The 15,710-nt window shown below is 36.8% G+C and overlaps 2 protein-coding genes across 5 annotated transcripts in view; one reads left to right on the top strand and one right to left on the bottom strand.

Moving 5' to 3' along the window:
* Positions 1-415: 415 nt before the first annotated feature.
* Positions 416-10,600, top strand: LOC110832489 (AP-5 complex subunit mu-1). 2 transcript variants are annotated; one of them, XM_022069552.2, is made up of 10 exons: positions 416-620; positions 2,439-2,557; positions 4,125-4,320; positions 4,537-4,615; positions 4,898-5,023; positions 6,483-6,563; positions 7,976-8,245; positions 8,825-9,148; positions 9,427-9,523; positions 10,407-10,600. In XM_022069552.2, the coding sequence occupies exons 1-10, from the start codon at positions 556-558 to the stop codon at positions 10,511-10,513; spliced, it is 1,464 nt and encodes a 487-aa protein (XP_021925244.1). In that variant the 5' UTR covers positions 416-555; the 3' UTR covers positions 10,514-10,600. The 2 variants fall into 2 exon arrangements, with proteins under 2 accessions (XP_021925244.1, XP_021925245.1); XM_022069553.2 differs by having other exon boundaries at positions 423-482.
* Positions 10,601-11,060: 460 nt separating this feature from the next.
* The window catches only part of ACC (acetyl-CoA carboxylase), an 83,032-nt gene continuing 78,382 nt past the window's right edge, over positions 11,061-15,710 (bottom strand). For all 3 annotated transcript variants that reach the window (XM_087358623.1, XM_022069588.2, XM_087358624.1), the window contains one exon: positions 11,061-15,137. In XM_087358623.1, the coding sequence (XP_087214749.1) occupies positions 14,988-15,137 (150 nt within the window). In that variant the 3' untranslated portion in view covers positions 11,061-14,987. The remainder of the gene's footprint in view (positions 15,138-15,710) is intronic.

Below are 15,710 nucleotides of genomic sequence, written 5' to 3'. Positions count from 1 at the left end.
AGGATAAAGTAAGAGTGAAGGCGTTAGTGTGATGATTGGCATAAAAGACGGAATTTTGAAATTTTGTATTAGCGAAAGCTAGGCTATTAATTTGGAAGTTTAGTACATAATTTAGAAGTTCCTACTGAGGGGGGGGGGGTAAATTTTGACGGCGTTAAGGGGAGGTAAATTTTGATTAATTTAAATCGGGAGGGCTGCATGAGAAGCATGCAGTGGCAACTTGGAACTTGGGAACCATCTCAGCATTTGCTTGAAGACAGAGGAAAACCAAGGAAAACCTGTGTTTCCTCATGCGTTTATTCCAACGTGCATTTATAGACTGCCTTGTTCAATAGTTCCCATCTTGGCCACCAGAATGCAGCACTTCAATGTCCACCTCTCGGAGTTCCTTTGTACTATTGACCAATGTTTTGCACACTGGAACAGGGATGTTACGCATGCGCACATATCATTACTTGAATACCAGGAATGGAATGTCAGAAGTATTTGCTTATGTCTAACGTGCAGTAGATAAGAATCGAAATTACTTTCGTTGTAATTTTTTCGTAGGTTGCAATGAGATTAAGGGCTGTATGGATTATTGCTGTAAATAAAGAAGTGTCTCTACCATTATTTTCACGGCAAGTTATATAGTTAATGAAACGTGTCCGAATGAATACACACAAATGATTTTACTTTGAACTTAACAACTTTAAATATGAAATAAGTTGTGGAAAGGAGATTTTTTATTCTAACATTGTAGAGTTATTCGTCTAGAGCTTGACAGTCTCCATATTCTTATTGTACTGTTATTATTCATCACAAGTACAGTAATGTTCAAAACATAACCATGTAATTTAAAAAGTAAAGCTGCCCGACTATATGCCATTAGGGGGGGATATAATAGCTCCTACTCATTCTTGACCTCGGCACTAGATGGGGGTGAGTAGTCAACATCACGCCCCGGCCGCGCTTTACCTCCGGGAAAGAACATTTGAAACCCATTGGATAGGAGGCTGGCGGAAAAATCCTCGGGCACCCATTGGGGATGAACCCCGTTCGCCCAGTCCATAGCCAGTCATGAAACTAACTGTGCTACACCCGCTCATAACCATATCTTAAAATCTGACATATCATATTAATGCCTGCATTTTTGGCATTCAGCAAGGAAATCTTAGCTGTTGAACAGCTAGTTCTTGTCTAGATCACACATGATGACAACTACATCTTCGGTTTTCTGTGTATTTAGCATATAATTGTGTTTCATTTCATCAGTGCTAGGGTAAAGATGTGCAAGTCCAACAATTTCAACCAAAATATGGTTGTCACTTTGTATTTCATGTTGCCTGTAATTTAGAAAATTCTAGCACTTATTGTTAACTTGATGTCTAAATTGTTAACATTAAGTCTGATCTCTAACTTTTTGTCTAATGTGTATACATTTCTGAATGAAGTCAATAAACCTCAAGTTATGAGATTTTTCTTTCTTGATAACTTGACCTTTTGTACATGTACCCCTTTACCCTGACAGTTATTGTTTCTTCATATCACTAGCTATGATACTGAGACCCTCATGTAAGGTAAGGTGATGCAAGAACAACAGGTGTGATCGTAATGTGCCATCTTTCTAAATAACCAAACCATGAAGTGTAAAATGTACATGTACAGGTAGATTAACAAAAATTACTTCTTAAACTGAAGTGCCCTATGAACATGGTCCACTGAAATTAAAGATACTTGTATCTTGCAGGATAAACAATTCTATGTAGTTCCTCCCTACAGTTTACTTTGTGTTCATACACCACATTTTTCATGGAAATTGAGTGGCGTGATGTTCAATGACAGCAGTGGCCAATTTTGCGGCCCACCATAACCAGCCCATCAGTGAGAGAACTGCTCATTCAGATACTCCATAATGAGACGACTGAAATGTGGGGTGCCTCACATGCTGGCAATACATCTTCAATCATGTCTTGTGCCCTTCAAGTTACATGAATGACTGTAATGTTCTACATAATGTTCAAATCATCTTGATTTCAAAATATTCTTAGTTTTGTAACTGTTGAGAATGAGGCATATGGCATTTCTGACTGGGAATTACCTGAAAAATAAGATCCTGCAATACTGACTTAAAGCAGTTGGACATCTTGTATGTATGCACATTAAAGCAGCACCGGTGTTGGTTTGAAGGTTACTTAATGCCAGTTGTATAAACTGTAGTTTATTTAGTTTAAAAGAGATGAGATGATTGTATGCAATGAACTATGAAGAATGGGAAAAGTAATCATGATATATATATCCCAGCATTTGCCTTGAAGGACTGAGGAAAATCAGAAAAAACCACTGTTGCTATAAGTGACACCTTTTGAATATAATCAATGTATGTAAGTGCTGAGCCAAATTGTGTAGTGTATTTTCTGTTTTAAATACTGCATAATTTTGTATTCTTGTTATACCAGACAATTCTCAACAGTCGAGACATGCTGCAAATCAATGTTTGGAGATGAATATGTTGGCATCCCTCCAGATGAATCATTTGTGAAGGCTCTGCACACAGAAGTGGGCCTAATAGATGCAGGTAGAATAACTATAGTGAATGAAAATAGGCAGTGGTGCGATGCATAGTCATTTGTTTTTGTCTCCATAAGCATCACTGTTAAGGAGAATATATGGCTATGTATTAGCAACCCATTCTATATACTTGGCATATTAGTTGCAAGTTTAAGGTTGACATGATTTACTAACTTGTGGAAATATTCTATCCATAACAGTGAAAGTGTTAAGGCATACCATAGCAACACTGTCTGGTATATTTTGTCAGGGTTGGTGTGTGTGTAAATGCAAGTGTAAGTAAAAGAAGAATGCCAGTGAAATGTAAACAAAGCAAATGGTAGACTAACATATGCAAGTGTTTCTGTGTTTGTCATTCCCTCCATTTAGTAATGAAGAGAATACTAAAATAATGATGCTTCCACCATCCTCACTTCCAGCAGTCCTGCATTTTTAAAACAAAAGTCTCTGCTTTTCCTGTCCTGCATTTTTGGGTAATCTTAATCAGCAGAAATGTCAGTTAATGGATGTAAAATCAAATTAACTAGACTAATTATTCACATCTCTTATCACCTCAAACAAAAACACCAAAACTTAAAAGTGTGCATATATATGCATGTGTAGGTACTCTAATTTGGAAAAACACTAATCTTATATATGTTCTTTCAAATGCACTATTTGTGAAGACTGCTGTCTTCTGGGTTGTTGCGCCGTGTAGTCTAGTAGATGTCCACCAATGTTTCAGACGTCATGCTGCCTCCGTCATCAGGCCCTGAAACGTTGGTGGACATCTACTAGACTACACTGTGCGACAACCCAGAAGACAGCAATCTTCAGACTCACTGCTGTGAAAACCTCAAATTTTACGCACTATTTGTGATTTTACATGCCTCATTCCCTGTGCTAATGCATGTCTTGTGTGTGTGTGTGCGCACACATGTTCATGTAGGCTATGTATTGAACCACATTAATTTTAGTTTTCCTTTCAGTAGAACTTACTTAAATCATAAAAATAAATTATTTTTTAAATATATTTTATTCAGTAAAAAGCAAAGAAATGAATGCCAGTAGTCAGTTCTGTTGCACTACAGATACAAACATCTCACTGCAAAGATATTAGAAATTATTTCACTGTGTTTCATCAAATATTCACATCAAAATGTTTGAAATGAAAGTTGTAGATCTTGATGAGATCTGTATTTTGTGTTATGTTCATTTCCTGTACAATGAAACTGTTTATGAGAAAATAAGTGACGTTCATGTAAGATTTGAGGTTTTCACAGCGGTGAGTATGAAGATTTCTGTATTCTGGGTTGTTGCGCTGTGTAGTCTGGTTGATGTTAACCAACGTTTCAGAGGTCATCAGGGCATTATTTAACATCGACCAGACTACACAGCGCAACAACCCAGAAGACAGAAATCTTCAAGTGACGTTCAGTTTGAGCTTTATACAAATATGGTTTATGCCTGACCAACATGAACCAAAATAAATTTACACACACACCACAACTGAGCAGATTATGATACACATTTTCACCACCATAAAAGCCTCAAATATGAAGATGTTTGATGACTGATGATATTTATTTCACCAGGGACATTTGTTGAATCAAGAGACAGGTGCAACAAACCTGCTCTGTATCCAACATTAGAAGTCAGTTTGAAGGAGAACAAGAGTTTATGGCCTGTTGTTGTGTTGGAGAACCACGGTTTGATGTATTGTGCTATGCCACTGATACCACAAGAAATGGTCACACAGCAAGACAAATCAGATATTTCAGTTGCTGACCTGTAGGTAGACAAAACTTTGTACTATATAGTGCAGTATTTTGAAAATCTTATTATGGGAGAGAGAGAGGGGGAAAAGATAAAGAAAGAAAGAATTAATTATGCAAATACATGGCCGTTATTTTAGATTGGCCTGCTGTTTGTTGTAGGATTACATTTAAGTTATGGGTCATTAACATTCCCAAAATATTTGGAGATACAAATTATGTTTGTTTCCAGGCCTGGTATCTCAATGGCAGTGGAAGCACTCACTGGACTAATCCAGTGTGTCTCACTAACTGCCAGTATGACTTCATTGGTAAGCCACAGAATAAATATCATTTGGGTCATGAAGATGGGAAAAAAACTTATGTGTGTGTCAAACCTGATTTGCAGAGTAAAATAAATTATACAAGATATATTGCACAAACATTCTCATATTTATCATATATGTAAAGAAAGAATGGAATATTTTAAAATTCATCCTGTAATTTATCATTCAGCATGCTCCAAAAATGTACTTTTCCAATGAAAGCTGGATATTAAGTTTTCAATGACCCAGTTACTAAAGAGACTATGGTGAGAAACATGTTTCTTGCAGACCCCAGCATTGACACTGAAGCTCCATCAGTTTGTGAACACATGTATGCCTTTTGGAAGTGTCATGTGCTCAAATCCAGCCCTCATGTCACAGCTGATTAATCCCTTGGGCAAAGCAAAGGCCAAGGTATGTATTGTTCAACTGGTATAAGGCCTAGTATCACAAAATAAAATCTTGCCATCTTTATATGTTTGTATTTTATAATTTTTGGGTGCCTCATTCCTTCAGCGTCTTCTCTCCAGTTTCCTCTGTAGTGGTTTATGTCTGCTATTGGTTTAATTTGTAATTTATTTAATAAGTGAAAAGGATGCATCCTGCTGTATCTCTCAGGAAGATAATTTCAAATTATACTATTTTTCTGTTGTTAGTCTTTTTTATGGTCCATACCTGGAGTGTTATAGCACAAAACAGTAATTACACATAGGTTCTTCACAACAAAATATGGATTTATTTCCCACACTGTTACAATTGATAGTGATTTCTTCTTTAGTATACTTGAACAAACTTAAAAACACTTGAAATAACTGTTCTCTAGTAACAGCCACGGTGGTCTAGCGGTCAGAACACTAGCCTTGTAAGCCTGGGGTCCCGGATTCAATTCCCGGTGGTGCTCAAATTTATAACTTGTGTTGGGCAAGGCCGTGGTCTAGGCATCACGGAGTTTTCCTCCGGGGGCTTCCCCGGTTTCTCCGTGGCATCCCAACTCACACACAGAAGAAGGCAATGGCAAACCACTTCTGATCATCTCTGCCAAGAATGTATATATGTATGAGCAGGTCCGTGACAATCTGAAGAGGTTGGAAGGATCCTGTTCATAATATATGGACCTGTCGTCAGACAGAACACTACAAATAAATAAAGTTGTTATTCTTTATTTCTTTCAGTTTGTTGGTCTCTAAATCACATTTATTCTCTTTTCCACTTCTTCATTCACATACGTAGCACTTGTCTCTTCTAATGACTGTGCTTTGTGGTCAAGTAGCTGGCATTTTATAATTCCATAATAATTTTCTAGAGTCTTTTGTTTTCTGCTATAATTTAGAATCCCATTTAAGCTCCCAGGAGCCAGTGCACACAGCATACTGATGTCACTGTGGGTATGTGTGCGTGTAAGCACACATTCTCAGTCTACAGATCCGTTATAGTATAAAACAGTCATTTGAAGAAGCATCTGTTTCTGTAATTTGTGTTATGTATTTAATGATATATTAGGCCAGTGCCTAGTGCATGTCACAGGTTGGTCAGTTCCAGATTTAAAATGTAGTTAACAACAGCCATAAACAAGCCAGCAAAATTATAATGCACCGTGAGTGACAAAATGGGTTGGTTTCCACAGAAGTCCCAAAACCTTATCATGAAGCTCCCTAAATACTTTGAATAATTCAGTTCCTATCACACATCACATAATTCCTGTTACTTAGGTGATTCAGATGAAAGTGGTTGTCGAAGCTGACGACGTTTGCCCTGGGAACCAGTTTACATTCATATGAGCAAACTACTGATTTATTTAGTTAAGGAGGTGATGCAGACTGTCATTGCTATCCTATAAAGGGTTAGTAAGACAGTAGTGTGCTTACAATTTCAGCAACCATTATGGAATCCAGTGCTGCACAAAGGCAAGTCACAAGTTGTTATCCATGTCAAGGAAGAAGTACGATGCATGCAGGTAAAAACTTTTATTATTTACTTCTATTTCATAAGAACTGTCTGAAACATGTATGTTTATCCTCAAAGTATAAATGTTTTAATTGCCATCATTTTTAATAAACAATACAAGACTTGTTGCATTTATTAAAATTGTGAGTATACTGAATACTGAGATGGTGGTCCAGAGATCAGATCCACACTATGAGAGAAACTAATGGCCTAATGAACTACTTAACTGTATTTACTTTAATATAAGCTGACCTCAAATAAAATAGAAACCCAAAGTAATAATTTCATGTCCTTTCAGTTGGGCCTGCCATATTTCAGAAGGCCTAAGTAAGAATTTAACATTTTTCTTCATAAGAGTAAAATTTAATGAGACAGAACTTTCTTAGCCTGAATTGTGATAAAGTGTATATTTTTGCACATTTATGTAAAGCACACTAAGCCATGAATACAACAGAAAAGTAGTAAGAAAAATGACAGTACACCATGAAAATGTCTATGGAAACGTTATGAATTATTCATAAATTCATACATATTTACATAAAGTGAGAAATAAATTACTTATTATTTTTATTTAGTAATTATATCCACCACCATTTTTGGTAGGAAGGGAATAAATATGACTGAAGAATAAAGAATGTTTGTTTTCATTTGCTGGCCATAGATGTTTAAAACAGATCAGGAATGCTGAAAAATTCTTTACTTTCTATGGCGCAACAGCCCGAAGTCAAGCATGACATCCTCCCATGTGGGAGGTTTCTTTGTCTTTAAAGCGTGCATTTATGAGTAGTGAGTGACAAGCCCACTGCCTCTGCACAATTTCTACTCAATCCTGATTTGTCTACTAGAGTCATCTAGTAGTGAATCAGGAGAGACTTGGGTAAGAAATGGCCGCTGAATTTTGCTTATGAAACGTCTCGTTCATGCTCTTAAGGTTCTTTTACATGTCGTAAATCTACGACATGGGACGGCCAGCTTTACTTACCCTCCAAAGGAAGTTGTGCTATGGATTTTTATCACCCTTAAAAATCCATCGACCTCAGCTGGGTTTGAACCCATGAACCTTGGGTCCAGTGGTGAGCACGCTAAGCACTAGTCCACCAATGCTGAAAAATTACAGCTGTCAAATATTTATATAGTAATTAAACAAATAGAAACATAAAAACCGATTTGGTTTGAATACATAACAAGGACAAACAATGAATGACTCCTTAAGAATATTTTACAGTTTAAACAAACAGGAAGGACAGAGAAATGAAGACCAAGGAGGGAATGGAAAGATTTACTTCAGAATAGGTTCATGTTAACTTACCTATACAGAGGAAGTAAAAGATTCGTGTCTCAGTATTTAAAGTCCTGACAATGAATAATTTTAAGTGTAAACTACCGTCGTCAAAACCCTATAGAATTGAATTATAATTTCAGTTCAATCACAGTGAAGTGAGAGATGCAATAGATGTGTATGGGTCTGTAATTTGCAAATCAGAGGTTGAGGGCACAGTCCCAGAGATTTGCACCACACTTGTTCAGCCTGGCGGTAATGGAGGACTGACAGTAAATCCTGCTGTGTCCAGTGTTGAGTACACAACCACCACATCACGATTGAGGTTCCGACCATGCAATAACCAGCCACTTTGCCACTACACTTTGCCTCATCTAACTGAGGCACCAATCTATGGGGCATACAGATTAAGGGTGAGTTCTTTAAGTCCATTATTCATAGAGGAGAAAAATTAAGTCTTCATTTGAAATTATGGCATAACCATATGTTCAGAATTTTCAGGCATACCTCAATCTTAAAATATATGTACATTTTATAACCTTTTATGGTCCTTAATATAAGGATATTATCATTCATCCTTCCTTTTCTATTTCCCATCTAGAATTGTGACATAGCACCCCTTTCGTAGCCAATCATTTATTTTTCTCTCTAATTCCCTTATGGGGTCCGCAGTGGCCGCACGGTCTGAGGCATGGGCCTTGTGCCACTTGGTCGCTGGGACCATGGGTTCGAATCCCACTCGAGCCATGGATGTTTGTCCGCGTTGTGCTGTACTGTGTACAGGTAGAGGCCTTGCAACGGGGCGATCCCTCGTCCAAGGAGTCCTACCGAATGTCTATAGATCAAGCCAACGAAAAGTTGGGACCCGCATTGCTCAGGCACTTGAAGAATGGGTCGTTCCCAGTATCATTAAAACCTACAACTTACATTACTATTTGCAACAAGCATAAAATGCTTACCACTGCATGGACCCATTTCCATTATACTTGCAGCTGAACAACAGTCTGGCAACATTGTGTATGCAGCTGCAACTTCGGGCTGGCATAAAGAACAATTTCCAACAGCTTGAGGTTCAGTTCCCCTTCCCTGGACTACAGGTGTCCATCGTGAGGCCGAGTCCATCAGTTGGGTCTGTCTCTGTACAGTCTGGGAGTACCCTGGTATGGAACATAGGCAGCAAATTTCCTACCAAGTCACTAGGTGCCACACTGAATGCTGTCTGCAAACTTCGAAGGAAGACCGAGTGTTCGTCTGAGCAGCAAATTGATGGAGGAGACGTGAATGGATGGGAACAGTACATAAACTCTTGTGCACTGGTAACCAACAAAAGAACACTTTCATTCATGACGATATATATGAATGGCCAGAAGTTTCCAGGACTGGTCTTTTGGGGGAGGGGGGGGGGTTATTATGTGAGAGCTCTGGATGTTTAGCAGTGTGAAGGAGTAGTGAACATTACCACACCACGCTTCCTCAATATCCAATTTAATTTAATATTACGTTCTTTACCTCCAGCTACATGTTCTAGGTTACTTGGTAAGCAACCTATTCTCCTTTAATGGTGCATATATAATTTAATGTTTCCCTGTTTCAGGTGCTATTCAAGATAGCAGACTACACATATAGTGGTACAAGAGTGGACCCACAATCTATTGTTGTTTCAACAGCACCCAAAGTTCGCTGTTCAGTGAGTACGTATTTTGGTTTTATGTTATAGTAACATTTATACTAAAATATTTTAATTTCTCCATCATTCTTATGTTTAATTACAAAAGCTTACATGGCGATTCAGAGAAGTATCAAATTCATATCTACAAGTCATTTAAATTGGAGCATGTTTAGCAAACATTTTTAAATTGGTGTCATTATCAAGGCTCTCCAGGGTCCCTTGTGGCAGATGCAAAGAGGCCAGACATACAGTTCTGATTTCTCTCACTTATGAACATGAGTCAACAAATTTCAAGTATACCCACACCTTGATTTATGAACATAATTCCATCAACGAAAACTGTAAAGTGAAAATTAAATTCCCATTAATTTCTATATAAAACTAGTGATTAGTTCCAGAATCCCAGAAAAATTACCCAATATATTGAAGATTTCTGTCTTCTGGGTTGTTGCACTGTGTAGTTTGGTCGATGTTAACCAACGTTTCAGAGGTCATACTGCCTCCGTCATCAGGACGATAAATATACAGCGCAACAACCCAGAAGACAGAAATCTTCATACTCACCGCTGTGAAAACCTCAAATCTTACATACCCAATATTTTGCCCACGTATGATATTGAATACTTCATAAATAAATATAGGATAATAATAAAATAAATTATAATGAAGCAGGTTATGAAGAATTAAACTTGACTGAGATGGCTCAGATAAGGTCCAGCGGTAGACTTCTGTGACCATGATGATGCAACTTCGAATGTTGCACAATGACCATCAAATTTCTTGACAGACCTAATATCACCCTGTGAAGGAAGTTGACTGTGCTGTGGAGTTAGTGTAAGCAACAGTGGTTACAAATAAATATGTTGTAGACACAAATTGCTGATTCAAGTTATTCTTGTTCGCAGCGTCTGAATGTGTGTCGAGCCAGTTCAAGGTGTGGAACAGTGAAGGAGAGGTGCCTGTTGTGGCAGATATGCCTGTGCAAGAGCTGCAGAACCTGCTCATTAAGTAGCACAGACTATGTGCTCGTCATAGTAATTAACAAATACTGCTGTTCCAAAAGAGATTAAAGAGCTGGTGTATTGTCATGTATGATGAACCAACTGGTTTCTAGATTCATAAAAACATCTGGGACATCCCTGTTTCAATCTTGGCCTACACTGGCTGTCCCATCTAAGGTTTTCCATTATTTTCCTTACTCTCTCCAGGCAAAATGCCAGGATAGCAGTTTAAAAATCCTATCAAACATCCCATTATTCATTGCCATATAATTTGTGCTATTGAAAGTATTAAATAAACCATAAATTAATGAATTCATACAAATATTTTATAGTTGTCACAGGTATTCTTTAATTTGATTTTGATTAGTCGGCAGGCAGAAAAAATAAATTATTCTTCATCAGTATCAATAATGACAAGAATGACAGGGATTATGTGATATGAAAAATTAACATTACAATAAATCAATGAAACTGGAAACAATATATGAATATACAATTTCTGGAAATATTTATATGTGCATATGTAGGATAAGGGCAGATATGAAATTATACAGTATGTCAAAAACCTCTTCAAATATATTTTCAAATTATTTACAAATTTAATTCAATAAATCTTTTGAAATGTCACTGTGATTTATCCTATATGTAATGTACATCAACATAAGAGCTTCCCATAGCCTTATGAATTGTCATAAATAAAATAAGTCAGTTACAGATCATTTAAATGCAAGAGACCGTTAAAACTATATTCCATAATTACAACATGAGGAAGAGCAACCTAACATGCTATGTGGTTCCAGTGTTGCTACAGCATCATGGCAACACAATGGATCCTGTCTGCAATCAGCATGTATTCTTGTGGAACTTGTACAAACTGACAGACAACACATCCACTCCCATCCATATCGTGCAGACAAACACCGTACTATATTAACCCTTTAGTGATGCTGGGCATTGAACTAAAGACTACTGCTCAGGACGGAGGAGATTCAAATTTCACATGCCCAAAAATGCACTCGCTCTTTAAAATGTTAATAGCTTTTGATACAATGATTTTTTTTTTAGTTTTTAGAGTCCACACGTAAAAGCATGCAGAATTTATGTGTCTAAAAATATGTAGGGTTGTTTGTTACCTTAGTAACTAAATTTTGTGTGATAAACTTAAAAGTAGTCCTCCAAACACCGACTTACATTGCACTCTCTATAACAGTACACAGTCTCCTTTCTACCATGCTTGGTACACACAACACATCTTCTCTGTGGTCTTGTTTTTTTCTCCTGTTAGTTACACTTTTATCAGAAAAATTACATTCTGCAAGTCATGGTATCATGTTGTCTGATGCATGCCTCCCAGGGTGCCCCATATTTTGAAAAACAGACATTCCTCTAAGAAGACTAAAGGAGAAGAGTTCCACAGGTTCATCACAATCTCTTCTATACGCTATGAGGGCATTCAAAAGTTTTTGTGCAGTTTGTGGTACTATTTATGTATTCTTTTCTTCTTAATCAAGTACAATGTAGCAATGTTTTTATTATTCTATCACAATCACAGGCTTCTGTACTTCCTTTCCTATAAAAGTGACTGTCCTCTTATTATCACTGTCATAGGTGGAAATCATTCTGACAGTTTTGATGTCAGACATTTTCAAGACTCTTATTGGTCCTGAATGCTGGCATAGTCTCGCCCTTCTTGAGTTTATTGGTTTTCACTTCCTTCCTATTGAGTCTGAGGGCCCCTGTGCAGTCTGTATTGTCCTTTCAGAAAGTGTGGAAGTCCTTGGCTATTTTAGTAATTATCCATCCAGACTGTGTAACCTTTACCAAGATGAGGCTGAATTACTTTCATAATTATGACTCTTAGTTTTTGGAGTGTTGGGTATATAATACATGCAGACTGAATGTCTGTATCTTTGCTTGTGTATACAAGAAAGCATCACATAAACCGGAAGTAGATTCACAGAGCTTGTAATTCTTTACTTCAAATTCTGATTTTTATGACGAGTGGTAAATACTACCTGAAGGATAAACAGACCATCAATGGCTATGTTTTGTTCAGCGAGATACAGATTTTGAAATTATTAGTTTAGGTGAGACAGAATGGGGAAATCCTGAATAATTCAGAAGGACCTGTGTAGACTGATTTACTGTCAGTGTCTCTGAAATGTATAAATCTGCAGGTAAGTTCAAATCTCTCAGGTAATAACATAACTGAAACCTGGTGTTTGCAGATCAAAATGAGAAAGATTACCCCTCAAACTTTTATAATGCTGTGCACACCTGTTCATTTCTTGAATGATATGTTGAACCAAGTCCCTAATAAAAAATAATTCAAAGCACACCACAATACCACTCACATCCTTCGCACTGCTTTGTGGTCCGGAAACACTGCAAAAGGCTTCTCCTTGTCCGACATAATTGTTCATATCTTCTCACAGAAAATCTTCATTGCTTTCATTTTCTCCTTTGATGTCAGTTTCATCTGTAGTGACTTCACCCAATCCTGTGTCATCACTGTCACTGCTGTCAAATTCAGCTTCATTTGCTTTTGTATTCTTCCAGATTATTGTAAATTTGATCGCCATGCAAACGTTTACAAGTGCCTGAATCCATGAATGATGCAAACTGAAACAGTGCTTTACGTACTTCATAATCTGCGATGTTTCAACAGGAGTCGCACACAAGGGATGTAAGGGAACACTTCTTAAAAATCAAGAACATATGTTGCATTCAACATCTCAGAATTTCTTCTTTCAACATGTGACAAAGACTTCCCGTGTGGGTCTAATATTAACCGCAAGAAACTCAGCCCCACACAGCATTCGATTAGAAGAAAAATGGCACTGTTTTGAACTGAATAACATGTCTGAATATTTGACAACAGCTGACACCCATATGTACAAACAGTACCAGAGACGTCGATAAAGATATAACACTTCAGAATGTTCAATCTGAAGAGTTATTTCATGACAGAAGACTAAATAAGCACTCTTGAATTGTGCAGTAGACAGGGTAGTTAGCATCTGTAAACAAGGTGTATATATATTTCAGAAGCATCAGAAGGGATTAAAAATTAGAGAGACAGACAGATTATATATATAACATAATTATATGTGAAATGAAAGCCCAGAGTTTTATCTTTATGTATAAAGCAACAGGATTGAGATATCTGTGAAACTCTTCTCAGGAAAGCAGTTCGAATGAACTGATGCAAGGGTGTGTACAGTGCACAGAGGCCAGCTTTAAAGGCTTAGAGACGAGACCAATGAACACTGCACACAAAATATCACAGTGAAAAGGTAAATAAGTTATTCAGTAAATCAATGCACAGTCCTGATTCTGTTCACAAGCCATCTTTAAAAAACTGATTGCAACTCGGGTGACAGGGAAAGAATGTGCTTCCATCTGGAAATACTGCACTTTCATTCAGAAACTTTGGTGACTGCTGTTGCAAGTGCTCAATTCCAATTTGTGGCTGAAACCAAGAAATTTTCTTCTAAATTCCAAAGTTGTGCCATTTTATACAAATTGAAGATGAAGTTCTTTTCCCTCTCACAAATGAAAACCAAGGACCAGCTTAAACTCGTGTACTGAAAAAACACAAGGGTCAAAATTTTCTTTTATGTAGCGTTGTCAGTACGGTAATCTTGTGCAACGCTGCAAGGTCTAGCTGATGGTTCTAACTGAGCCATAGGTATCTATCTGGGTTCATGCAGTAATATGTGTGATGTTATATGGAATGTATTTGGTCCTGATGAGATACTTGAAGCAGAGGGAAGCAGGTGAATATAAACACAAAGTAACGCAGAAAATTTCTGTATCAATTATAAAAGCAAATGATGAACATTTTCAAGTGATGATAGTGAACAACATAGGCTTAACAACAGCTGAGTTGCTGTGTGATTCCAGCATGTGCGCAGTAATATAATTTTTGTTCAAACTGTTAATTTCCTTCTTTCTAATCAAGCTTCTAATTTTATACCACCTTAGATTCAAGGCTATGTTAATTTAGATAAAAATGGTAATTATAAGAGTGACTACATATTAAACTGGCTTCATTGGTTTAGTATTAAAATGGTGGGACATTAATTTAAAATATCTAGTGTTTGTCAAAATACAAAATAAAAATTGCACAACAAAACAACACGTCACCATGCAAAGCATATTTTCCTATATAAGTTGCACCATGTTTTACAGCTCAATACTGTGGATTGCACGAGAGAGATACAATAGTTTTCTGAAGGAAATGTTTAATTAATATGGCCACTGTAAATTAAAGGCATATTTGTTTACCTAATAACTCGGTACCGTATTTCACAAAAAAATATTACCATTTGAGAGCATGTACTACTATGAATATTTAAAATTCTTGCGGACCAATGAGATGTCAGGAAAGCAGGCACTGAAGGAAGGGGGTGTCATAGTGGGGATGACATGCTTGTTAGTGAGGGTTCAACACTAAGAATGCAGCAAACAGCATCTACATCATCATTCACTTGCTGTATTTTGTTGCTGCTGTTCTTGTTCTTTAGAGATTGATTCTAGTTGGGCCAATGTCCTTAGAGCTTCTGTACGTTGGTGGGGCGCCAGGTGCTGAACAATTTCAACAACAGCATCCAGTGCCACATCTGGACATTCCTGCAATATAACCAAGGATAGGTTACGTTTTGGTTTATTAAACTCTACGTTACTGTGTCAAACTCCTCGTAGCACAAAATAAAAAATAAGTTTGAAACAAACAGTAAAATCAAAGATATTAGAGAGGCTTATATGGAAAAATAAATGAGTTTTACATCAATGAATATACAGAAGCAATGTATATATGTCTATTACAGCAACCTGAAACATATTTGCATTAAAAAGCTCACACATCACTGGATAAGTGTTGAGAAAGACATAGAGACTAATGTCAAATTTAATACATTTTGTAGGTTTGTAGTAATTTCTGTATTAAATGTATCTATAAACTTCCATTATTATTATTATTATTATTATTACAATATTGGTATTTCCTTCCTATCTGCATATTTACAGGTTTTTATGCACAAAAAGTAACAGCAGTTCCTTACACATATTTAAATATGCACATAAAGATATTATTTAAAACCTAATTTGAAGAGACACATTCTTATGCTCATTAATTTAAATTTCTTCCCCACCTGCTGTTTATGCAGGAGTTTGGATTGATAAGGAAATGATGTATCAAATGTA

Source organism: Zootermopsis nevadensis, unplaced genomic scaffold, assembly GCF_977971745.1.
Source record: "Zootermopsis nevadensis isolate Lab colony 2312 unplaced genomic scaffold, Znev_1.0 Znev_ptg000030l, whole genome shotgun sequence".
In the NCBI taxonomy this organism is placed as follows: Eukaryota; Metazoa; Arthropoda; class Insecta; order Blattodea; family Termopsidae; genus Zootermopsis; species Zootermopsis nevadensis.
The sequence above is the reverse complement of the archived record's forward strand: the minus strand, read 5'-3'. Positions and strand labels throughout refer to the sequence as shown.